This window comes from Choloepus didactylus, chromosome 8 (genome assembly GCF_015220235.1).
Source record: "Choloepus didactylus isolate mChoDid1 chromosome 8, mChoDid1.pri, whole genome shotgun sequence".
NCBI lineage: Eukaryota > Metazoa > Chordata > Mammalia > Pilosa > Megalonychidae > Choloepus > Choloepus didactylus.
The window spans coordinates 17456822-17482991 of NC_051314.1; the positions used below are offsets into that span (position 1 = coordinate 17456822).

General features: G+C 47.1%; 1 protein-coding gene across 8 annotated transcripts; it reads left to right on the forward strand.

The window, feature by feature from the left end:
- The first annotated feature begins 272 nt into the window (after nt 1-272).
- Nucleotides 273-25194, forward strand: LOC119542184 (apolipoprotein L3-like). Of its 8 annotated transcripts, XM_037846745.1 has the most exons (8): nt 273-385; nt 487-614; nt 11360-11598; nt 12860-13012; nt 13543-13624; nt 16812-16922; nt 20138-20264; nt 23715-25194. In XM_037846745.1, exons 6-8 carry the CDS (start codon nt 16892-16894, stop codon nt 24580-24582), a joined length of 1026 nt encoding a protein of 341 aa, XP_037702673.1. In that variant the 5' UTR covers nt 273-385; nt 487-614; nt 11360-11598; nt 12860-13012; nt 13543-13624; nt 16812-16891; the 3' UTR covers nt 24583-25194. The 8 variants fall into 8 exon arrangements, with proteins under 8 accessions (XP_037702673.1, XP_037702675.1, XP_037702677.1 ...); XM_037846747.1 differs by lacking the exon at nt 12860-13012; XM_037846749.1 differs by lacking the exons at nt 11360-11598; nt 12860-13012.
- Nucleotides 25195-26170: the final 976 nt, after the last annotated feature.

Below are 26170 nucleotides of genomic sequence, written 5' to 3' on the forward strand. Positions count from 1 at the left end.
GTGAACTCTGCCAGGGAGGATGCTGGAGGGCTTCCCAGAAGAGGCAATGCTGACTTGGGCTTTGAAGGATGAGCATGATTTTTCCAGGAGCCTCCAGGCCCTGGCATCTGACAAGTATGCAGCAAGCATCTGGTATGCGCAAGGTGACTAAGGCAGGTGTGCCAGGGAGTGGGGGATGGGGGCACAAGAGGGAGGGACTGGGGACAAGCCCAGGGGGTGGTGGTGGGAGTGGGTGTGGTGAACTGCCAATTGCCCACAGCCAGTTAGTGGCAGGCCTGGACCTGGCTCTCGGGTGGCTGCTCCTTCCTGAAGACCACGCAGACCCCCGAGAAGGCGAGGCAGGATGGGGGCTGGTGGCTGAACCAGGTGGGGTCTGGAACGGCAGGTGAGAGTTTGCTCCTCTAATGGGTCAGCAGTTGGGTGTAGTCCTTTTGTGTGTCGGAGCATGAATTCTCCAGAGGTCACAATTTTAGGTTTCACTTTCAGGTTCCAGGGTATATCTGGAGGCTGGGAGGATATGTTTGGTAATTGCACAGAGGCAGTGCTGGCAATTGGATCTGCACAGCTAAGAACAGCTGGATCTTATTCCATCTCAGCAAGGGGAAGAGCCCTTGGTAAGTTGGGGTGGTGAGGGAGGCTTATGGTCCCCCATCTCTTCCTCCTCACAACAACCCTATAACAGGTGGACTTTTGCATCATGCTATTGACAAGATATCAAGGAAGAAAGGAGCTCAGAGAGGCTAGGCAAGGGGCCCTGGGCCACACAGTGAAGTAGTGGCAGAGCCTGGATTTGAAGCCAGGTTTGTCTGGCTCCTCCCTCCCTCCCGCTGGGCTCAGCTGGGGTTCTGGACTGCTGAGAATGGCAAGGTGACCCCAGAAGGAAGGTAGGTGTGGGGCGGGGTGGTGAGCCAGAGCCCAGCCCCCTCTGCCTGGAGGCTGTGTCAGGTGCTGCCGCTGAGACCTGCTGGGGGGAAAGGGCTGCTTTCGAGGTACAAGGAACTCAGAGGTTCTTTCACCCCCCCTGCCCCTCAGCACCTACTCTGTGCCTGACCCACAGGGAAAGCAGGACGGGAGGCCACGCAGGACTCCCTGCCCTCTGCCCTCTGCCCTCTGCCCTCTGCCGGGCGCTCCGTTCAGGGCTGCAGGTGATGGGAGAGGAGACAACGGCCAGGGGTGTCCTGACTTGGAAAGGATACCCAGATGTGGGAGAGAGAAGGGCACGCTGCAGGGTGACCCTGCAGCAGGAGCTCAGTGTTGTGATCGTAAAATAAGAAACCACACCGTGTGTGTGTGTGTGTGTGTGTGCACGTGTGTGTAAATGGAGGGGTGTGTATATTGTAGATGCAGAGATAAGCCTTGGAGGACAAACCTTGGGATCTGTGTCTTGATTAGAAAGGTTTCCCCAATTCCACATCATTTTAAAGCATTTCTTCCAGTATGTTTGGAGTTTTTTCTTTCTGGTTCACATTTAGATCTTTAATCTCTTCAGGATTTATTTTTTTGTAGAAACCCCTCCCCCTCCCTTTTAATGTAGCATATACTTAATGAGAAACTATTACAGACAAAAAAGAACAAAGAGCCTCCAATGTAGTAAGGAAATGAACTCCACCTTCTCCCCCCCACCCCCCTTCCCACAGAAGAGTTCCTGCCAGCAGTTAGTGAACGTTAGCGGGGCCAGACTGGAGAGAGCTGGACCCCAGACCCAGACCCGGGCCGGCTGCCTGGGGTGGGAGAGGGGAGGCTTTGGAATGTGGTGCTCAGGGCTCCGTCGTTCCTCAAGTTTTCACTGGGACCCATGCTCTTCTGCAATTCTCTTTCTCCTCATTAAAAAAACATCAGGGAAGCTTAGAGTCATGTATGTCACCAGAAGGAAAGCTGAAGGTTAAAACATGGGAAGGTACAACACAGGGAACCGTGTGGTGGCCAATGTCTGTGATTAACTGTACAAATATTAAAAAGTTCTTTCACAAGCTAGAGCAAACGTACGGCACTGTTACAAGGAGTTAATAATAGAGGGGTATATGGACTATAGTTAACAGTAATATTTAATACTCTCTTATCAACAGTAACAAATGTACCACACCAATACTATGGGTCAATAATATAGAGGAATAAGGGGTACGGGAGAATTTGGGTTTTATTTTTTATTCTTATTTCTGTTCTGGGGTAATGAGAATGTTCTAAAATTGATCATGGGGCTATAAGCACAACTATGCGAGGATACTGGGAGCCAGTGATTGTACACTTCAGATGGTTTGTGTGATGTATGATGTAGCTCCATAAAATTGCAAGGGCTGGAGAAAGGGGACATACAGAAATAAATGGAAACTCAGAAATCTGATAGAACTGTCAAAAGAACAATAAATCAGTGAGGTAAATTGCGTGAAATCTGAGTGTTGTTTGTTCTCTGGCAGAAAGAACTTTGCATCAGGATTGAAAAGAAAAACAAATGGAATTACTCAACAGCGTGGGCTGGGGAGCCTAGCTGCCTTATGTCCCAGAAACGGTTCCCGCGACTCTGATCTAAGCTGAGATGTGCCTGGGAGGGCGCGGGGTGCCCGGTGGTCGCCAGCAGGAGGGATGCAGCAAAGAACACCAGGCTCTGCCTCCTGTGCTCTGAGTCGAATGTGGGGGGACCGATGCCTGGAGAACTGCAGCAGGCAGAACCGCAGCAAGGAGAGCACGGCCTTCGGGGGGAGCCGGGGAGGAGCTGGGGGAAGCAGGAGGAGGTGGGTGTGCAGCTGGGCCGCTAAGCTTTCAGCTGGTGGGGAAGATGGCCAGGGTGGGCGTGCTGGCTGGGCAGGGCGTGGAAAGCGACCAGGCGGGAAGGCAGCAGGAGGAGCAGTCAGGGGGCCTGGGTGCTGGGCGAGGAGTTTTGGTTTAGTCCTGGGAGGCCAATAAAGATGACTCAGCAGGACACAATTTTTTTTTTTTTTTAATATTCATTACTTGTTGAAATGGTGATATTTTGGACATATTGGGTTGTCGCAGCCCAAGAGGGCCATGCCAGGCCAAAGGCCAAAGAAGACAACGAGCATTTTCTGATATATGAACTTCTATTCAGGGCTTATTTACAGGGAGAGAAGTCGTGGAGAGATCATGATGGTTCTCTCAGGCAGGGTAGGCATCATGTTCACAGGGAAGACGACTGAGCGATGCAAAAAGGGCAGAAAGCCTTTTATAAGGGTTTAAGACAAAGGCCTTCCTAAGGGTGGGGGGAGCATAGATGCAGGAATAGGTCATTCTGACCTGGGGGTGGTGCAGGAAGGACTAGAATAACACTTGAGCAATTACATTCTGCTCTTTTTGTGAGACTAAGAGCCTCTCACTTCCTGCCTGCTTGCATAAAGTTACATTTTAAGGTCAATTTAGCCTTTTTCTTTTTACTGGCTCAGAAAGACAATAGATTAAACATTTAGCTGCCTAGGTCATGCAGACTGCTGTGCACCAAAGATCTGCAGGCCTGTTTTGCTCAGGCCACGGGTTGCCACATGGGTTAAATAAAATATATTATTAAATTATTTTCAACTATTTCTTTTTACTTTAAGTTTTAACTACAGATTTTACTGAGATATATTCACATACCATATATTCCATGAAAAGTATACAATGTCCCATAGTATCATCTGGTTGTGCAATCATCATCACACTCAATTGTAGACCATTTTCATTGCTCCAAAAAGAAAAATAACAGACATAAAGAAAACTCAAAACACTCCATATCTCTTACCACCCCCACCTCCCCATTATTGACCCCTACTATTGGTGGACAGTATCTTAACCCCTCTTTTCCCTGCAGCCACCTGGAGGGATGTGCTTTGCTGAGATTTCTGTCCTGTTGCATCTGGAGAGTTTAGGCAAGAGCTGATAGGGATGGGACCAGGTGTAGGTGCCACCTGGGCTTCTCCCATCATCAGCCTTCCTGGGAATTGACTGACATACAGGCTAACCCAGTGAAGCCACACTAGTGTCTAGTCAGGCAGGACAGAGCAATGTCCAGCATCACCCAGCAGAGGTTCAGCTTGGCCTGGCCAAGAATGACAGAGAAGGATGGAGAAGGATGAGATCCAGGTGCAGATTAATCTACATAATTTTGGTGTTGTCCAATATCTCAGCTCCTTCTGCCCAGCCACTCCCCCCTGCTCTGTGTGTTGGCTCTTCATGCTCATGCTTCATGATTTCAAGATGGTGGCCCTGTCTTCCATGCCATGCAGCATTTGAGGCAGGAAGTCACCCAGCAGACTCGTTGGCCAGGCCTGGGTCCCACAGTCACCTTATAGCTACAAATGAAGGTGAGAAAGCAGATATCTGGAAGTCCGGCCCCCAAGATGAGAAGCAGCTGGGGGAAGGGAGAGGCGAGTGGCTTCTGAGGAAGGTGGAATTGTGTGAGGTTGCTGCTGGGCAGAAGGCCATCAAGGGGCCTTGGGACCTACTGGGTTGCTAAGATAAAGTCTGAGAGGAAAGACCAGCAGCCAGAAATGGATGGGTGGCTTAGAAAGGGACAGGAACCTTCTTGGAACCAGCTCACTTTTGCTGGGACTGACGTAGATACCTCCCAGCTGCCTGTGTTTATTCTTTCCTCCTCACACAGATAGAAACAATTTGCATCTATATTGTCCACACCCACCCCACCTACCCCCTCCCACCCACCACCACCACCACCAGCCAAAGACCGCCAGGAAGACACCCATAGTTGAACAGGTGATTGCTGGAGGCAGTGACGGAGACAGCAAACCACAGAGAACCATGGGGCCTCTCAGAGAATGTTATAGAGCCTATAAAAGGATAAGGGCCTTGGGTGGTGATTTGGGGGAGGATCTAAGGAAGAAGGGGCCTGCCCCAGATCAGGCGCTGCAGAGAGCGGGGGCAATTTGATGGTTGGCTATCTCCATAAATCTTCACTACAGGCAGTGGAGACTAGATGAGGATAAAGACATCACTGGTAAAGAAGTTTACAGTCATTCTTTTTAGCCAAGAGAGGAGGGTGTTTGGTGTTTTGTGGGTGACATGGTGACCTTGTTTTTGTCTATGCTTAGACAAAAGTGTGAAGCAGCCTTATTTTGTCTCATTTTATCGTAGTCTCTGGATAACCTTGTCTGAAGTCGGTTTTCTGTGAGATTCTGAAGTCCAATAGGAGAATAACGTGGCCTACTTTGAGAGTCAGGCCAGTTTCCAAATGCCAGGGGCTGCTCTTTTTCCTTTCTCATATCTGTAAACAAGTGCATAAATAAATAGAAAGATAAATACCCATACAAATTAAGACTCCTCTCTCATTAAACAATGAAACATTCCCTATTATGCTAACTCTTCTTTGCATTTCCTTTTTTATACTTTATACTTTTTTTTTAGTATACTGTATCTCAACTCATCTCTTTTTGAATATTATATGAACACATGGCCTTTTACAGACTCAACCTGGCCCAAATAAACATGACAATAATTGTGATTATAAATGAGACATTATTAATTAATATTATCTTTAAGTTATTAGGGCTTGCCAGTGGATACGCCTTTGAACACTGCCCCAAACATCGTGGAAAGCATTCTTGCTTTCTGGAGTAGCAGATGGTTTTTTTTTGGTAGAAATTCATTTTATTCTTATACAGGCTATTTTCAAAAGAAGCAGTGGTGTGCAGTTTTTCTAAAAATATGCCTTTATAGATTTACCTAGAATATGTATCTTATAAAATCCATACATGTATTTACATGATTGCTACATATAAAAATTACAGCACTGTGGTATGTACACATCCATAGGTACATCCATCCCTGCTGAGCTTCTCCCATGTCAGGGAGGGACACTGAATCCGTGGCCGAGCAGCCTGCAGGCTGGCTCTGGGCCTGCGAGCCTCTCTGAGTTAGGGCCTCAGCAGAGAAGGTGGTGTGGCTGCTGAGGAAGGAGCAGAAGCCACGGGCCGCAGGGCTGTTCCCTCCGCAGGCCTGGTGGGCCGCGTCTCGGGCTGCCGAGGTCCCACTCCCAGGGCTTTGACGCAGTGTCCCTGTCCCCGCCGGGGGCCAACACTGCCCTCACAGTGGAAGTGGCTGACCACAGACCCCTCTGGGCCATTCTGGGGCCTAGACTTGCTTGGCTTGGCCAAGCAGCTGTCTGTGAGATGGGGGCAGGAAGTTTGTGGGAGGCTGAGACCCCCTCCCAGCCCTGGGCCCGTGGAGCAGCTGACACTAAAGGTCTGTGGAGCTCAGGGCCCCTGCAGGGAATTCTCCTTGGAGTGGAGAATAACACCATAAGTGCATTTGTGAGCAGACAGGGAGCTGCTGTAAGTTAGAGTACACTCTGATTAGTAGTAATTATTACGTTATTATTTATTATTAATTTAAGCATTATTTATTTGCTTTCTATCAGAATAAAGATTTCACTTATTTTTACACTTGCACAATTTGCTTTCATCATTTCTCCAATTTCTTTCAAACTGAGCATCATAGGAGATATTCTATCAAGTCCCCTTTCCCCCCTCCCTGGAAACCTCCCTCCCAGAACTTTTCCCTTCTTGCTCCATTCTGGACTGCTTGCTCCCAGGGCCTGCTCTTCTGCGTGTCCAGCTGTCTTCCGGGACTTTCCTTCTCTCTGGCTTGGTTTTCCTGTTTCCTAGATCCTACATCTTTCTTTCTTGGTTATCATTCCCCCTCTCCCCACCCCATCTTTTGTTACAACTTATTCTCAAGCAATTTTCTAAAAAATAATTGTGGATGGTAACTTTTCTATTACCCATTTAGCTCTGTCTTCTGTCATCTTTTTTTTTTGTCTTGTTTTTATTTTCTGGAAGATTTCCTTCTTTTCCAACCTCTCTCTAGAGTTGTTTGTCAATCACCTTTTCTTCCCCTCATGTTTTAAAATTTATTTTTTTATTTAAAAAAAATTAGAGCAGTTGTAGGTTTACAGAAAAATCATGCAGGAAGTCCAGCGTTCCCATATACCACCCCCACCCCACCACACACAGAATTTTCCCTGTTATTAACATTTTGCATTAGAGTGGTATCTTTGTTACAACTGATGAACCAATTATTATCATCATATTAGCTAAAGTCCATAGTTTATGTTAGGGTTCATGCTTTGTGTTGTACAGTTCTACAGTTTGTTTGTTTTTTTAAGGTGGGCCACATAAAGTTTTATTTTTTTGTTTGACATTGGTGAGAATGATAAATCGATTTTAGGAATGCTTTCATTGATTTCTACAAAATAACCAGCAAGCAAACAGGGCAAAATGGATGAAAGTAAATGAATAAAGCTCGTTGAATCTGTCCTTTTTGTATAAAAATATGCAGTGCATGGAAAGTCAGAAGTCTCACATGTCATAATTGAAAAAAAAAAAGAAAAGAAAATGATTAACAATTAATTGTTCAAAATAAATTTTGAAATGGGGAAGAAAACCACAAAAATGATGAATGCCTTTGCAAAAGGAAGGCTGGACAATTTGACTGCAACTTATAGAAATGTATAGATCAAAACAAGCCAGTCAAAATTATTTATGTTAAAAACAAAATTGAAGATCAAGAGGAAACTTAAATATTCTCAACAAACGCTACACCATCGACAAAGGACACATACCTAGTTTTAAAATTAAGGAGTCATAAAATTCATGTGATTGTCAGGTCCGGAGCAGTTCAGGAAACCACACAACGCAGCGAGTCAAAGTATAGAGTTTATTTAGAGGAAGAAAGCAGGTGGGAGCCGGCGGGAGAGAAAGAAAGAAAATGGCTCCAGCTCTCCAGCAATTTTTAAAGGAAAAAACCCATTTTGGGATGGGAGAGTGTCAGGGGAGAAGGGGGCCTGCTAAGTGCGTCCTGTGCCTCGATTGGGTGAGTGCCTATCAATTTCTAGGCTGATAGGTTGTTAGGATTCTGGCACATTATTCTTCTTAGAAAAACAGCTGCGTTATCTATTTAGGGAGAGCAGGCCTTTTCAGTTGTTCATCTTATGGACATATCTGACCTTGCTTTTACCCACCTTTTGGGGTTGAGCTGGAACAGCCTTGAACAGCCTTCATTGTTTAGTTTATGGGGCACCTATTTTCTGTGAGATAAGCTACAGGGGCCCCTGGGTTAGAAACTCCTACGTGTTAGTTTCTTTGTTTCTGGGATCTAACAGTGATAAGATCTCTCTTCACAATAATAAAATAGGCTAAATAAAATAAGATATTTTAAAATGAAATATACCTAGTTAAACATCATAAAAGATGATCATTCTCAAAGAAATTCTCCAAGAAATGCATGATGAAAAATGTCATTAAATTTTCAAAGTTGATTTTTGTTGTCTTTTTTTGTAATGACAAAACACAATGTTAATGAAACAGTTACTTTGATACATTGCTGATAGTAGTTTAAACTGCCACACTTCTTCTGGAAAACAATCGTGCTCAACCCCCTCAACAGTGGGGTGGAGGCCAGACTCCCCCAATCCCCAGGGAATGTGTTCCACCTCCCTGAAGCCTGGGGCGGCAGCACTCTCCCTGAACGATGGGGTAGGCAAGCTCTCTCAGTCCCCACACATGAGAGCCCTGGGGTGCTAACAGTCTGCCTGAACAGTGGGCAAACTCCAGGACAAACCTATCCTTTCCATGTGTATGGGTGAGTCAGCCCTCCCTGGCCTCGTGTCTTGGCTCCAGACCTCAGCTTCCATGGTTCTGCCTTTGGAGTCATTTTTCCTTCAACCTGTCCCTTTTAGTCCAGACTGGCAGTGCTTCCATTCATACAGATCTCGCAAAAAAAATTTGTTGGTTTGTATGCAGCACACGGGTCCCAACTGTCAGACAACAGGACTTTCCACAAATACTTTCTGGATAACTCCATCTCCAATCCTTACTCACGCTGACATGGCCGGCTGGTTCCACATCCAGTTAAATCCTCACGTGGTGCTCTATTCTCTGGGGACTCACTTTCTGGAAACTCAGAATGTTCCAAACCCTCAATTTCTGGCTTCTTTGTATCCAAGAGTTTAGTTCTCAGTTTATCCCTTTCCTCTTGCATTTTAATATAAGCCAGGGGAAGCCAGGCTGCGTTTCCCACATTTAGTTTGGAAATTTCCTCAGCTAAATATCCAAGCTTCCATCCAACACCAGGACTCAATTTTGCCAAATTGTCTGCCACTTTAAAGCAAGGGTCACCTTTCCTCCAGTTTGCAGTGACATATTCATCATTTCTAAGACCTCATCAGAAGTACTTTTAGCATCTATATTTCTACCAACAGTCTCTTCAAAGCAATCTAGGCCTTTTCTATCAAGCTCCTCACAAATCTGCCAGAATCTCCCCCTTAACCATTTGTAAAGCCATTTCAGCATTCTTGGTATTTGCAAATCGCAGCTCCTGACTCTTCTGGTACTAAAATCTATTTCAGTTTGCTAAAGTAGCCGAAATGCAATATACCAGAAATGGACTGGCTTTTACAATGGGGATTTATTGACTTACAATTTACAGCTCTTAGGCCATAAAAATATCCAACTCAAATCATCAACAGGACAATACCTGGACTCTGAACACAGGCAAATGGCATCTGGGGCTCCTCTGTCACATGGGAAGGCACATGGCTGGCATCTGCTGATCCTTTGCTCCCGGGTTTTGTTGCTTTCAGCTTCTGGTTCCAATGGCTTCCTCTCTCAGGTTCTGTGGGTCTTCCCTTAGCTTCTCCATGGTTATCTCAAAATTTTTCTCAATTTCATCTCTTCAGTTCTATATTTGTTTGTTTTTTATTTATTGTGGTAACATATATACAACATAAAATTTCCCATTTTCCCACATTCAAGTCTACAGTTCAGTGGTGTTAATTGCATCCACAGTGTTGTGTCACCATCACCACTGGCTGGGTTCCTTTGCTCAGGAGAACGGGCTCATCCTCCACAGGCGTCAGGACACAGAAAAGACGACGGCAGACGGGCTAGGAAGGTGCCGAGAAGGAGGCCTTCAGGTGGTTCTTCTAGCCTCAAAAGCCAAGGGGGATTTTTGTTGTTTCTTAAAAAAGGAATGCACACTAATATGGGCTGTTCTAGGAAAGTACAGCAAAGTATAAAAAAGAAATGCCCATGACCCATAATCCCACACCAGGGATAGCACTTTTAAGATTTGGGGTGTTTTCTTCCAGGCCTTTAGTTTTTTAATGCATGTGTAGATTCTAAACTTAGAACCCTAAAGACTCACAAAATACATAGTTTTCATGACTGCATAACATTCCATTATGTGAGCATGGCAAAATCTAGTTAACTGATTCTCGATTGCTGGGGTGTGTGACGTTCCTAGGTTTTTGGTATTTTACATAATCATGTGATCAACAGCCTTACACATCAATCTTCCTGTGCAAATCTACTTGTCGCCTTAGGATACATTTATAGATGTGGAATTACTGACCCAATGGATAAAAATATTTTTAAAAGCTCATGACACATGGAGCCTTTGCCACTTACTGGATTTCTGACCTTGGGCCAGTCTCTTAACATCTGTGCTTTGGTTTCCTCATCTGTAGATGATACTAATGACATAAACCTCAAAGGCTGTTGGAAGCATAATGTGAGTTACCATCTGTAAAGCCTTAGAGCAATTACTGGTACAGAACGAGTCCACAATGGCAGCCACTGTAACTGTTAGCTATTACTCTACCTGAGAGTGCCTTTACTCTCATTTTGCTCGGCTCTTGGGAGGCGGAGTTAATAAGGGCTCTTTTGCTTCTTAAAATAGTGCCTAAACAAAATCAACATTTGCTTTCTTCCCCCATCTCCCAAGACAATGGAGATTCTCTCTATATAAAGACCTTTTTTTTTTAACAAAATACTGCTGAGAACTACTGAGACTGCGAGACCCCTCCAAAACGGGTCTCCTATCCAATGCCGCATGCACCAATAGAACAAAACCAGGCTTGGTAAAGCAAAGCAGCACTTTATTCCTTAGCCAAAGAAGGGAGAAGGGTGGACTCATTTCTAAAAGGCACCTTCTCCCTGAAGGGAGGTGAGTGGGATTCTTTATATGGGATCGGGGGTGTGCAGGTGGTTGGGGCAAGAGGACAGGGTTCTTTCCAGGAACCCAAGGGGTTTTCAAAGAATTAGTTTTGAGCATGCGCAGTCCCTGGTCACATTAGAACAGGCTTCTACGCACATCACACATTCAAAAAATGGCATCTAAATCCCACCCGGAGGTGGAAAATTCACTGTTATAACGAGCAAAGGCAAATTAAGGTCAGGGCTGGGGGCTTAGTGTGTGACTCTGGGAAGGGACTTCCCTGCTTGCAGCAAGGCAGGAACCTGAGGTCGGCGCCGATATGGGTTCTTGCTTTTTCATTGGCTGGGACTTGCTGGTTCACTGCAGGCGAGGGGCGATGACTGCAGGAGCTGGAGTTTTCAGCAGCTTATCTTCTTTGCAGGTGTTTGCAGCTATATTTTTCTGAAAATAAATATAGCTCAAGCTGGATAGGAGTTTTTAAGAGCAACCTTTTGGGCCAGACTCCATCCTGGTGACAAGTGCCTTCTCTGTCCATGTCCCGCTCCTCATCCTTGAGGGCTGCTGAGGGGTGACGGTTCACCTTTTATAGCTGCTTCCAGCTGGATGTGGGTGTCGTCCTAGGGCCCACAGAGGGGCAGAACTCTTCTCCAGCTTTTTAAGGTATGTGTGATTGTCACCAGGTGAAAACTTAATTATTCATAACCCTGAGTTATAATCATCTCTGACTCATGGGTGCAGGGTGGTACATTTTAATAGTTCCTGCTGGGCTGTCTAACATCATGGCTTGGATCTGGATTACCCCTCCGGGTAAGGGCTGTGCAGCCCCTTTGGCCTGCACCTGGTGCTTTGTCCAGGTGGGCACAGGTTGGCCGAAAGTTAGTTTCTCCACTTCCTTTAAATGGGAAGTGGTGGCTGCTGCTACCCTTGGGCAGATGGCCAGCCCTTTGCTGTCTGGTCTAACTGTTTTTAGAAGGAAGCTACCACTTTAGTTAGAGGCCCTAGTTTTTGAGTTAATACTCCAAGGGCTACTCTGCTTTCTCATGGATGAAGAGATGAAAGGGCTTAGTCAAGTTTGGGAGACCTAGAGCCAGAACATGTGGTACTAAGGCTTTGAGCTTTCCAAAGGCTTGCTGACATTCTGGTCCCCACTCTACAGGGACTTCTTTGCTCTCAAGTTGCTCATAGAGGGGTTTGGCTATTAGGTCAAAGTTGGGTATCTATATCCAACAGAAGTCTGCCATCCGCAAGACGTTCCTGAGCTGTTTCTTTGTTTGGGGTGGGGCTAGACTACAACCATCTTACTTTCTTTCTTGAGAGAGGTTTCTATGTCCTTTGATTAGGATAAATCCTAGGTAAATGACTTTAGTGAGTGAGATTTGAGCCTTCCTTTTGGACACTATACCCCTTCTTGGCTAAGTGGTTTAAGATTTTAATTATTTCTGTCTGATAGTCCTCTAGAGGGGCTGGCTATGAGCAGTCATCTACATGCTGAAGCTTGGTCAAGGCAGAGATCACGTAAATCTTTAGCTAGAATTTCTCCAAAGATAGTTGGGGAATTTTTAAACCCTTGGGGCAGGACTGTCCTGTAGAACTGCCTCTTTTGCTGGGTGTCTGGACCTTGCCATTCAAAGGCAAATAATTCTTGGGCCTAGTGGGCTAGAGGGATGCAGAAAAAGGCGTTCTTGAGATCTAGTACTGAGTACCAAGTGTTTGCAGCGAGTGGAGAAGCTAGCAAGGTGCAGTGATTTGGAACTACAGGGTGGATGTCTTTAGTGGCCTCACTGCTTTTAAATCTTATACTGATATAAGATAAAAGAATCTGATACTCCTCATTGGATTTCTTAACTGGAATGACTGGAGTCTGCAGGCCAATCTGCAGGGCCAAATGAGTCCTTGACTTAGCAGGTTTTTTTTATTATAGGGGCTGTGCTTTTCAAGGCTTCCTGCCTTAGAAGGGTATTGTCTCCTGTTGGGACAAGGCTGCTTGGTTTAGCTTTATTGTTTACTAGTTGGATTTCTGAAGAGGAAGCTTTGACTCGCTTTTGCTGATCAGCACTTTCAGAGAAGCTGTAAGGTAAAATAATGTAACTGCTAAGGAAGGTTGGTTGTTTTTGTGACATAACATATTTTAAAATAACTAAAACTATGACTAGCAACATTGTACTGTTGTTTAACATCATGCAGATTAATATTAGGTTATAACATGGACAGTGAGTACATTGTTAAGTTTTCAGAAATTTTTCTAGATTTCAAATATTTATCTGAACAATATTTTATTAATGTAAATTTGACCAACAGGTTAGAAAATCCCTTGTAATTTTGTTAAACACTTCTCATGCAACTCATATGATACAAAGTTAGCTATTTTTAGCACCTCAATTTTATAAGGTGAAAGAACAAATCTTTTGCAATAACATGAAATAAAAAGATCTCTTTTAGGATTCACCTTGAGAAAGTAAAATATCTTAAGTTGTCAGGCTTGAACATTATGTTAAACAGAAAAATGGGTTACTGCAACAATGTTTTTGTAACTCTCTATTTTGGTACAAGGCCATAAAGAATTGCACATATGGGATCTCGTCCCAATTTTTGTTTTTTTGACAGAACAAGTCCAGTTGAAGGATGGCGTTCAAAAGATTTCCAGCGTTTGAGGATGCACCCCAGTGGGCTCTCCTCTGGCATCGAGGTTGGTGCCTGGTGTCCCATACTGGCGAGGTGGCGTCTTTATCAGAGACCAGCTGCCCAACAGTAGTTCCCAATGAATAGTGGGGACACAGCTTTCTCACTTTTCTTGGTTGTTCCTACAAGCGGTCTGCTATGGGATGGAGTAGACCGCCAGCTCCTAGTGGAGCCTGAGGCACCAGGTCTCGGAAGAAGTTCTCGAATGCCTCCACCCCAATTCCCGGGAGATCTCTCCCATTCCAGGGAATCCTCCAACAGCAAGGAAGAAGGGACAAGGCCGAATTATTTTCTTTTAGCCACAGGAGCTCTTGTGTGAGAAGGCTGGATACCCCTCTAAGAAGCTGGAGAAGTGAGGGCATGGGCCGGCTTTCTCAGTGAGGTTCCCTGGGATGTAGGGGAGTCCAGGCCAATCCCCGGTGGCACAGAACACATGTAAATAATAAGGGGCTCCCAGGGGCTGCTCACAATTTCCTGTAGCACATTGCTTCGATGAGGGCAAGAGGGGCCCCCAGAGCTCTCTGGGTCAAACAAGACAGGACTGAGCTGTGGTTTGGCATTTGTGAGAGGACTGGGGTACCAGAGTGGCAGAGTGCCAGAAGGAAGGAGTAGATCGAGAGAAGATATAAGGAGTAAAAGAAGCAGGAGGATGGTCATTGAACCAAGTAAACAAGTCAACCAAACAAGTAGGAAAGGGCGGTTCAGACTTACCCCCGTCCTTCCCAAGGGCCCCCGCTCTGGGGATTTAGTCTGTGGTCAGGGTCCCCGGCCCACTTGCCCACACCCGGTGTCCTCGGGTGTCCTTGCCTGAGAGCTCTCTTGAGTTCAAGTCAAACTTTGCTAAACCGAAATTAATCAGGTTTTCCCAGCACTGCCTGCCTGAGTCCACAAAGTGGATATAACTCAGAAAAGACTGAGCGTGGCTGAGGCAGGATTAGAATTAGGGCAGTGGCTGGCTGAGCAAAGGGCAAATTCCCAGAAGCGGTCAGGCCAGAGGGAGAGAGAGGTCTCGGAGAACACAATAAAAACAGCACCTGGGGGCCAACCGACCCTGCCTGAGCGAGTCATCTAAGCTCAAGCTGCACAGAGGAAGGAAAAGGAGAGGGTAGTAAATAAAATAGTTAATAAAAATGACAAAGGAACACAAACCTATAAAAACAGATTGCACCACAGTGCCGGGGCTCTCGCCTCTCTGCTTGCCAGAGTGCCCGCACGCTCCTCTTTGCATGTGTTTTTCATACATGTTCTGCCTGCTTACCTATCTGAACTCTCTCATATGGCGTGGCCAAGAACCTAGAAACCCAAATCCGGCAACATGGCCACTACCCATTTGCAGCTGCAGGAGCCAGGCAGGGACACTCTGGGGGTTGGACAGCAGACAGGACGTCGTCGGTCCTTCCTCCATCTTTGAGGGACAGAGAGAGCCAAAACCATCCCAGTGGAGTCACCAAAGTTTGTTACTGACTCTCTATGGTCCGGACCCTCCAAAAAGGGTCTCCTATCCGGTGCCGCTCACACCAACAGAACGAAACCAGGCTCGGTGAAGCAAAGCAGCACTTTATTCCTTGGCCAAAGAAGGGAGAAGGGTGGACTCGTGTCCAAAAGGCACCTTCTCCCTGAAGGGAGGTGAGTGGGATTCTTTTATATGGGATCGGGGGGTGTGCAGGTGGTTGGGGCAAGGGGACAGGGTTCTTTCCAGAGAACCCAAGGGTTTTCAAAGAATTGGTTTTGAGCATGTGCAGTCCCTCATCACACTAGAACAGGCTTCTACACACATAACACATTCCAAAAATGGCATCTAAATCCCACCCGGAGGTGGAAAATTTACTGTTATAATAAGTAAAGGCAAATTAAGGTCGGGGTTGGGGGCTTAGTGTGTGTGTGCACTGGGAAGGGACTTCCCTGGCTGTGGCACCGAAATGGGTTCTTGCTTTCTCATTGGCAGGACTTTGTGGTTCACGGCAGGGTGAGGGGGCGATGACTGCAGGAGCTGGCGTTGGCAGCTTAGCTTCTTTGCAGGTGTTTGCAGCCATATTTTTCTGTAAACAAGCACAGCTCAAGCAGAGACAGAAGTTAGATAGAAGCTTTTAGGAGCAACCTTTTGGGTCAGACTATCCTGGTGACAAAAGGATGGGAAGCCATACAATTTCTTTGGATAGCAGTGTGGCTCTGGTAGGGAAAAAAAACGTTCATTCTGATACCCTCTAACCCTGTAATTCTACTTCTAGAAATATCTTAAGGGAACAAGTTCAAATATGGAAAAAGTTTTATGCAAGAGAATACCCTTTGTACTCTTATTTACTTGAAGAATCAGAAACAACCGAAGGTCCTGTTGTAGGGAGGACTGTGGAGAACAGGTGGCAGCAGGAGGGCCGGCAGCCCACAGCAGGGGTTGGCAGGACTCCAGGCCCTGGGGGATGAAGGATCCTGCAAAATCAGGGGGGGCCCAGGCCTTGGCAAGCTGGGGCCCCAGGAAATCCATCAAGGCGGAGGCTCAGGCCCAGGGCACAAGACATCATTTTGGAATGAGTTTTGTTTTCAAATAAACATACACACGAATAAATGATTTTGAATATTAAAGGGAGGAAAGCATAGTCATCACACACATGGGATGTGGGTCAGCAAGACTTGGGTTCAGGTCCTTGCCTTAGAACTACCGTGAGAACTTGGGCAAGTTGCCCAGACACTGCAGTGGCTTCCTCTGCTTTAAAATGCGAACCACAAAAGGGCCCATCTCATCCAAGGAGCATGATTATTTGCTGAGAACACATAAGGAGCCCTGCACATCACAGATACTCGATAAATATTAGCTACTATCAATTAGTAAACACAAATGTTCCCACCCCCAGGTAAGTGCCAGAATACTCCTTCCAATCTCTTCTTCGGTGTATGGCTTTTATTGCTTCCACAGCCTACCAGATGGCCGTGTCCTTGTCTGAGTGGCTTCTCCTTGTACCCCAGCAGGGCTCTCTGATTTGGCTTGGAAATGAGGGCAGAGGGAGCCAGAGTGGGGCTAGGTAACTTTCTTTAAATAGCACCCAGCAGAGCCCTGAAGACAGAGAAACACTTTCGGTTAACCATTTCGCCATTTGCTGCCATGCTGGGGGGAGGCCCTCTGGAATCCAGCCCCTCCCTGCGCTCCAAACCACAGCCGGCTCACATTTCATCCCATGATTTGTTTTCTCCTTCCCCAGGGTGAAGCGAAACCTCCTTCAGGCCTGGGTGCAGTCCGGCGAGCCGTCAGGAAGAGCTGGGAGACCCCGCTGCCGGCACCATGGTCCCAGCGGCCGGCAGGGCCCACCGAGGTAGCCCTGCTGCTGTTTGCTGGGAAGTTCCTACCTGGGACCTGGGGGGCAGAGGAGGCACCCTCTTCTAAGGGAGCAAACCCTCCTAGGAAGCAAGAATCGAGGAGGGATTGGATAAGGGAGCTTCAAGAGAGCGCGCAAGTGGAGTCCCCACCCCCTAGGGTGGGGTTCGTGGGGGGCGTCTCGGGGTGGTCTGCCAAGGTGTTCCCGTCTTCCTCACCCCGGCGGCCCAGTCCACGAGGAAGTGGGGGGAGGGCAGAGGGTGGGGGTGTGTGTGAGGGGGGGAGGGTGAGGAGAGCAGGTGCCCCTGGAGCTGTGCTGAGCTCTCAGCCCGCCTTGGCCTCCAGGCTCCAGCCACCCTCCCCCTCAGCTCTTGGCTGACAGCTAGAAACACGCTGTCCCTGCAGCTCTTGCCCTGCTGTCACCCCAACCATTCCGTGGGAGTCAGAGGGAAGAGTGAGGGACCTGGTCTGGCCTTTACCTCCCCCCACCTGGGTGACCCGGATGGAGCTCTTACCTAACCTCACCTGTAAGATGAGAAGAATGTTTTCCTGAGGATCAACTATAACGTGTACACATGGCCTGGGGCAAGTGCCCGTGTGGTTGGTCCCCACGAGTGTTGGTTTCCTTCCCCTTCACCCAGTAATTCCACCAGAGGACCCCCCCCTTCTCCTCAATATCCCCGTGGCTGTTAAGGCACCTGCCCTGTGCTCCCAGTGATGAGCACCTGCTTGCCAGGTGTGGACTCCAGAGGCCCGGCTCCCAGTTACCCGCCCCCATCCCAATCAATAAACATGCGAGTTTAGGGCTGTGGGTTTCCTCCAGCTAAGCCCCATCTCCTTCTCTGCCGTGGAAGAGAAACTAAAAACACATCTCCACCCCCCACCTCACCCCCCAAATCAACACAAATCCTTGAGGCCTGTGGTCTCTGGACTGCTTTCTTCCCCCTCACCAAATTGCCTTGGCGACCAAATCAAGTCCTCTCGGGAACCACCCTTGAGAGCAAATTGTGCATCACTGAGTCACCGTGAAGAAAGGAGGGGAGGAAAGATTAGAGGCCAGGAGCTCCCCCACAGGCCTGAGGTCCTCGGTGAGGCGCACGGCTGATGGATGCCTGAGAATAAACCCCACCGTGGAAACAAGACGATCTCCCAATAAAGTCTCGTGTAAACACAGTGGCCAGTGTGGGTTCAGAGGTGCCGACGGGGATTGTGTCCCCTGGGACCAGCCTGGAGGGGAGAGGTAATCCAGAAAGAGCCCAAGGATCAGGACTTGGGGTCCAGCCCCCATGCCCACCCCCACCTCTGCCCAAAGAACCCCCTCCACTGTCCATCTTGGAGCGTCAGGATTGGTTTTATTAAAGGAAGAAGTCCACCTCCCATACTCCATCCCTCTGGGGTCACTCATGATTAGCAGGCAGCTGTCTCCTTGTTTGGTGATTCTACTCAGTGGTGTTAGTTTGAAACATTCTTTTTAAATATAAAAACACATAGATATACCAGAGGGTAGAATGCAGAAATCACAGGAATTTTTAAATCACGAGGCTTCAAATCAATATAAAAAAAATGCCTGCAGCCTTGGATTTAGGCCTGAGCCTCTGCTGCTGTCTCCAGGTGTTGCTCCCCTTCTCTGATTCCCACTTCCTTCTTCTCTGAAATAAGAAGAATGCCTCTTTCAGGCAGATGTAGTAAGAAACGCATTCTGCATCATGTTCCAGCACACACATAACCATATACCAGTCCCGGTCTCTTATCTGCAGCCCCATAATCCCCACATCCCTGGAAACCACACATTTTTCGGCAAGTCATTTGGGCAGGTAATCCTGACCGCATCCGACCCAAGGCTTTTTATGATCATTGCATGAGTCATCCCTCTTAATGAGAATATTCATCTGTTTCATTGTCAAAACATTAATGCATTTGATTACAGGGCACTGCTGACACCCCACTGTGTTGACTAATATACAACATGTGCCCTGTATTCCCTTTTCTAATATCTGAGAAATTCTGAATTTCTAAACACATCCAGAGCTCAGGATTTTAGATAAGGGGATGTCTGAAATCTTTCACAAAAACATGTGTTCTTATGTTTGAGGCACTCTGGTGTTTTCCATTCTACTTCCTTTTAAAAATGCAGCTTTTGACTGTAAACGAATTTCATACCCTACGGACAGGTTGCCACTCACCTTTTGAAGATGCTGATGCCCCGTGCCTGGCACACAACAGGCACTTGGTAACTGGAAGCTGGTGTTAGATTTCTTCCACTTTCCGCATCCGAAGCCTCACTTCCTGGTTGCTCTGAGCTGAAAATGACCTGGTTTTCCACCATGTGCAGTGACACAGGAAAACCCCATTGAAAGTACCCCATTGTGCCGGTTTGTATATATTATGTCCCCCAGAAAAAGCCATGTTCTTTGATGCAGTCTTTTGGGGGCAGACATATTGCTGAGGATTAAGTTGGAATGTTTGGATTTGGTTGTTTCCATGGAGATGCATCCCACCCAACTGTGGGTGATAACTCTGATTGGATAGTTTCCATGGAGGTGTAGCCCCGCCCATTCAGCATGGGCCCTGATTAGTTTACTAGGGCACTATATAAGCTCGGACAGAAGGAGCGAGCTTGCTACAGCCAAGAGGGACACTTTGAAGAATGCACAGAAGCTGAGAGAGGAGCTGCAGATGAGAGACAGTTTGAAGACAGCTGTTGAAAGCAGACTCTTGCTCTGGAGAAGCTAAGAGAGGGCAAACACCCCAAGAGCAACCGAGAGTGATATTTCGTAAAGGAGCTGTGGCCTAGAGAGGAACATCCTGGGAGAAAGCCATTTTGAAGCCAGAACTCTGGAGCAGACGCCAGCCACGTGCCTTCCCAGCTTACGGAAGTTTTCTGGACACCATTGGTCATCCTCCAGTGAAAGTACCCAATTGCTGATGTGTTACCTTGGACACTTTATGGCCTTAAGACTGTAACTGTGTAAACACATAAACCCCCTTTATAAAAGCCGATCCATTTCTGGTGTTTTGCATTCCAGCAGCATTAGCAAACCAGAACACCCACGTGGGGGAGTATATGGGATACTGTAATTTTTACATTATTTTTCTGTAAACCAACAATGTCTCAGCTGCTCAGGAGAATTAACTTTTAACCATCTTATACTCAATGCCATATATGCTCTGCCACAATCTCCCGTAACTTTGTTCTGTTTTCTTTCCAAATAGAGAGCAGAAGCTTTCTTGAGGATGCCATTGCCTATCTGCAGGCCACAGTGAGCAGAGAGGAAGTGCAGACCCTGCTGACCAATGACCAGGCCTGGGAGACAGTTGTGGCTGAGGCTCAACTGTCCAGGTAACCTCCTCGGGTACCCCAGGAATGTCACCCGATCTCCCCACTGAGCTGCTTTCCCCTGGGCAAGCACACCTCCTCCAGGCAGTTTCCTGCGGTTGGGGATGAGGATGCCCCTTCTCCACAATCCAGGGAAATTTCCTCCATGTCAAAGCGAATGGCCTCAGGGTGAGAAGGCATGCGACCCACCCGGGGCAGTGTCATCTCTCCATCCAAGAGCGGTGTGACCGTAACCACTCTCTGCCTTGGTTTCTTCACTGCTGGGTTTTATTGTGAGGAAAATAAGACAGTGCATGTGAAGTGCTTAGTGTAATGATTGGTGCACAGTATGTGCTCAATTAATCTTAACTTTTAAAAAGCTTGCTGGGAAGAAACCCAGACTGAGAGTCTTTTTACTGGAGATGGGAGTTGAACAGAACTTCCTTTGGGACAAGTCAGGAAAACCCCAGTATAATCAATTTGTGTTCCTGGGGATTCGGGCTAAGAGCCCTTTCCCCACATGCGAGGAATTGTGCATACATTCCAGGGTTCTTCTGCTGACCTCTAAGGTGGGAGGCTGGGGTGGAAGCAGCCAGAGCTGAGTTGGATCCCTCCCCAGCTCTGGGGCTCTGGGCAGGTTACTTGATACCTCAGAGGCTTGGATTTGCCATCTTTTCAATGGGAAAAGTAATCCAATCCCATAGGACAGTGGCGAAGGTCTGAGACTGAACTGCAGGTCAAAGCTGGGGAGCCGGGTCCAATCATCCTGTCCAAAGGCCCGGGAAGCCTGGGCACAGGGTCAGAGCCAGGGGTCAGGATGGAGCCGGAGTGGGTTGAGGTGGCAGGAGTGGTAAGGAGACTTGGTGCAGCAGGGCGGGGTGGGGGGGCAGTCAAGGTTCAGGATTAAGGAGGCCTTGGACCCAGAGGGGCATGGAGGGATTTTTCTTCCCTCCATGACTTGATCCCATCACTATTGGGCATGAGGGCCAGGGGCAATTATTTCCTTCACACCCTGCCTGGGAGCTGCGTGGGGGTCTCCACTGCCATTTGGGACCTTCTTCTTTTCTACATAGGGCGGTCCCTGCCCAGCAGGAAGGCAGCATGGCTTTGTGATGACTTCCAGAGTTGAATGGGTGGCCTGCAGTTTTATGTGATTTGAGGGAGTTACTGCCTCAAGTCTGCACCTCAGAGGAAAATGCTTCCTCCACCAACTTGTCCAAATGCAGGTCTTTTCCGTCTTAACAGATCATAAGGGTGGTTCTTAAAGTTTCTTAAGAAGTCCCATAAGATTGCACATGGCCTTGGAGTGCACACAGGTTAAGCATCTGGCAGCAAGGCCCTGAAGGTGGTGGGGGGTGGGGGCGAGTCAGTAAAGATGAGATGGAGATTGAGAGTGGAGCCGGGTTAGCAGCCAGGCGGTGAGGACCATGGCCACACCTGGTAACCTTCAGCCAGAAAGGTCAGAGGACATCGGGCATTGGAAGAGAACAAGTGCTTTAAGACCCCTTCTATCTGTGAGGCTTTTTGTATTTTTATTTTTTATTATTTTATTCTACAGCTATACATTAATGTATTTACTCCCCTTTCGTTGTACATTCAAATGTGTCCCTTTTTTGTCTGTTTTTAGAGCACTTTTAGGTTTACAGAAAAATTGCACAGAACATACAGAGAGTTCCCATATACTACCCCCTGCCTTACATAGTATCCCCTATTATTAACACCTTATATTGGTGTGATACATTTGTTACAACTGAGGAACTGGTATTGACATGTTATTATTAAATAAAATCCATAGATTGCATTAGGGTTCACTCTGTGTTGTACAGTTCTATGGGTTTTGACAAATATGTGATGCCATATATTTACCAATATGGTATCATACAGAACAGTTTCACTGCCCTAAAAATGTCCAGTGCTCAATTATTCATCCCCATCCCCAACCCCTTGAACCCCTGGCAATCACTGATCTTTTTGCCCTTTCTTGAGTGTCATGTTGTTGGACTCATACAGTATGTTGCCTTTCAGACTGTCTTCTTTCACTTAGCAACATGCATTTAAGTTCCCTTTTTGCATGTCTTGATCACTGAATGTTTATTCATTCATCTATGGAAGGGCATCTTGGTAGCTTCCAATTTTTGGCAATTGTGAATAAAACTGCTATAAACATTCACGTATAGGTTTTTGTGGGGATGTAACTTTTCAGCTCCCTTGGGTAAATACCTAAGAGTGCAATTGCTGGATCCTATGGTGAGCCTATGTTTAGCTTTGTAAGAAACTGCTGGTCTGTCTCCCAAAGTGGCTGCACCATTGTGCATTCCCACCAGCGGTCAAGGAGAACTCCTGTTGCACCACATCCTCGTCAGCATTTGATGTTGTCAGTGTTTTGGATTTTAGCCAGTCTAATGGGTGTGTAGTAGTATCTCATTATTGTTTTAATTTGCAATTCCCTACTGATATATGTTGTTGAGTATCTTTTCATATACTTATTTGCCATCTGTTTGTCTTCTTGGTGAGGTCACCGGTGACCTTCAGTCCAAAAGGTCAAAGACTATTAGGCATTAGAAGAGAGCAGGAACCAGCTAAAATGACCTTTAGGGCCCCTTCTATCTGCAAGCATTTTTTAAAATCTAAGATTCTCTGAATGAAGATTTTTCTGCTCTAATCCCACTTCTCTTTGTTTGTGTGTGGAGTCCCCATTTTTCAAAACACTTTGGTGGTAATGACATTGACCTGCCTTGCATGAGAAAATGCTTATCAAATATCTACTATTCACGATGACTTTTACTTATTTATTTCTTATTGAGTAAGGACTATGGAGACTCTATCATGTACAAAACATGTTTAAAATGGAAGGACAAATTCCTGTGGGAGCCCAGGGCCTTCCCCTAGTGCTTTGAAGACTGTACACAGCAGCTTGCTTGACCTAGGACAGTTAAGGTTTGACCTACTCTCCTTGTACAATCAGGCCTCCATTGCTAAATGTCATCTATAACTACCTTCTCCCTGAAACTCCCGGAGGATACTCCATAGTCCTCCCCTCTTCCCTTTTGACTGCAATCGATCCTTCCCTACGTCACAGGACCCTTGCTCCTCTCACATCCATTTGAATGTCTTTGTCCTAACCCTTATAAACCACTCCCTGGCACCCCCGGCTTTTGCGGATTTTCTTCACGTTGAGCTCTGAACCCACTGCCATTCAGAGCAGCTCCTGAATTCAGGACAATGTGACCGATTTCCCACCCTGTAGGTAAGCCCCCAAATAAAAGCTCATGTCTCAGAACGTGTCCGGTGCTTTCTTAGTCCTTCAGCTGCAGAAGCCCTCTTGGGCCGTGACAATTCCTTATATTTTGTAGACTTCTTTTCTCTCTGATTTGTAGTATAAGCACCATGGCTTGTGCAGGATAGATCTTATAAAGCCCATTTTACAGGTAAGCAAACTGCCTTTCTTAATTACTTGACCTTCCTTGTTTACAGGGATGAAGCAGATGTGCTATGTGAAATTCTGAATGAGCTTAAAGAAGACAAGGCTGTGGGAGGCAAAGACAAGCTCGCCAAAGACCTGCTGGGTAGGTACAGGGTTAGGTTTCTGAAAGAGTTTCCTCAGGTGAAAATGGAGCTTGAGGAACGTATTGGAAAGCTTCACGCCCTTGCAGACAAAGTCGACAAGATACACAAGGACTGCACCATCTCGCACGTGGTGGCCAACTCTACCAGCACCGTCTCTGGCATTCTGACCATCCTTGGCCTGACTCTGGCACCTGTGACAGCAGGGGTTGGTCTGGTCCTCTCAGGTATTGGGATAGGGCTGGGGGCGGCGGCCGCTGTCACCAGTGTTTCCACTAGCATCGTGGATCATTCAAGCAGGTTGTCGGCAAAAGCTGAAGCCAGCAGTTTAGCGTCAACCAGCATTGACAAAGGAGAGGTCATTGCAAAGGCTCTACGTGCGAATACATTCAGATTGGTTTCTGTCTCCGAAAATGTCATCCAAGCTTCGGAAATCATTGGGAAGAACATCCGTGCCATCAAGCTGGCCAAAGCCGATCCTCGCTTAATGGCCAGTGCTACACGTTTCATGACCACTGGGAGCCTCTCCGTTCGAAGCGGTCTGGAGGTGCAGGAAGCCTTTGGAGGCACCGCTCTGGCAATGACCAAAGGAGCCCGGGTCATGGGTGTGGCCGCCACAGGGTTCTTCCTTCTGATGGATGTGGTCAGCCTTGTGAGAGAGTCAAAGCATTTACACGAGGGGGCGAAGGCAGAGGTGGCCGTAGAGCTGCGGCAGGAGGCTCGGAAGCTGCAGGAGAAGTTGGAGGAGCTCACCAGGATCCATGCGAGTCTGCAGTAGCCTGACTCAGTGACCCCCAAGGCAGTGCAGGGAGCAGGAGCTATGTGCTGGGTGAAAGCACAGAGGCATTTTATTAAAGGGGAAAACAGGGTGGGATAAATTTATGGAATCGGGTACTGAGGAGTTTGATGTTTCTGTGCACAGCAAAGGAGGTGCTGATGCGGATGGCATGGGTCAAAGGCAAGGCAGGCAAAGTGCAGCCTGGAGTAAGGGAGGAGAGGGGTCTAGGGAGTGAGGAGACAGAAAGAAACTATTCTAAAGAAGACACTGGGAGTAGGAATGGAAGGGGAGGTGTACAGGAACAAACAATAAGAAGGCCAGGAAAACTGAGGAGTTGAAAAGGGAGAAAACCACTACTGACCCTCCTCATGATTTGATGTCCCAGCCGTAATGAAGTCTTCTCCAGGTGGGGTGGTGGCCTCTGGCTCTACCTTTCCAATGTCCACGCACCCTTGTCTTCCAGTGGGTTTATCTCAGGCAGCCAGTGATTTCTTCCTTTTTTAATGCATTTTTTTACTGTGAACTTTAACATATATACACAACAGTGATAACTTTCAAAGTACCCTTTAACAAGTAGAGAGCAAATTTCAAAGAATGGGTCACAGTTCCACAACTTCAGCCATTTCCTTTCTTGTTTGAATGTATTGTGTTCCCCAAATGCCATTATCTTTGTGGTCTTGTGGGGCAGAGATTTGCTTGGAATGTGCCCCACCCAGCTGTGGGAGATGATTCTGATGAGATGTTCCCATGGAGGTGTGGCCCCGTCCATTCAGGGTGGGCCCTGATCGGTGGAGCTATATAAATGAGCTGACTCGAAGAGAGGAAAAGGAGTGCAGCTGGGAGTGATGTTTTGAAGAGGAGCAAGCTTGCTGGAGAGGAACGTCCTGGGAGAAAGCCGTTTTGAGGCCGGAGCTTTGGAGCAGACTCCAGCTGCCTTCCTAGCTAGTAAAAGTTTTCCAGATGCCATTGGCCATCCTCCGGTGAAGGTACCTGATTGCTTGGACGCTTTGTGGCCTTAAGACTGTAACTGTGTAGTGAAATAAACCCCCGTTTTATAAAAGCCTATCCATCTCTGGTGTTTTGCATTCTGCAGCATTAACAAACTAGGACAGATATAACACACGTACAGAAAGGTGTTAACCTCTGGGTTTTAGGACTTGTCTAGCCCTGTGCTTCTTGAAGACCAGGTCTGTGTCGGGTTTTTGGAGTTACCCTGACTGCCCACGGGGGCCTGACCAGGAGAGACTCCATAGAGACCAGCTAGCACTTGGACTGGGCCAGAAGAGTTAAGGAAAACTTAACTTTTCTTCTCCCTGGTCCCTTCAAAAGCACTGACTCTATTCCTCTCCCTCAGTTCTTGTGTCTTCAAGCAGGGTCCCTTCTGTACCACTCCAAGGCATCATATATCCCCAAACTTTTCTTTCCTTGCCTTCTGGGTAGTCCTAGAGGCCCCTCAGGAGACCCTTTACACAGAGAAAAGGGAGGAGCAAGGCTTGCTTTCTCTCCTGTTACACAGTGTTCCAGACCCTCAACCTCACAGCAAGAACCACATCTTCACCTCCAGATCCCCAAGGCCTCGTCTCAAAGG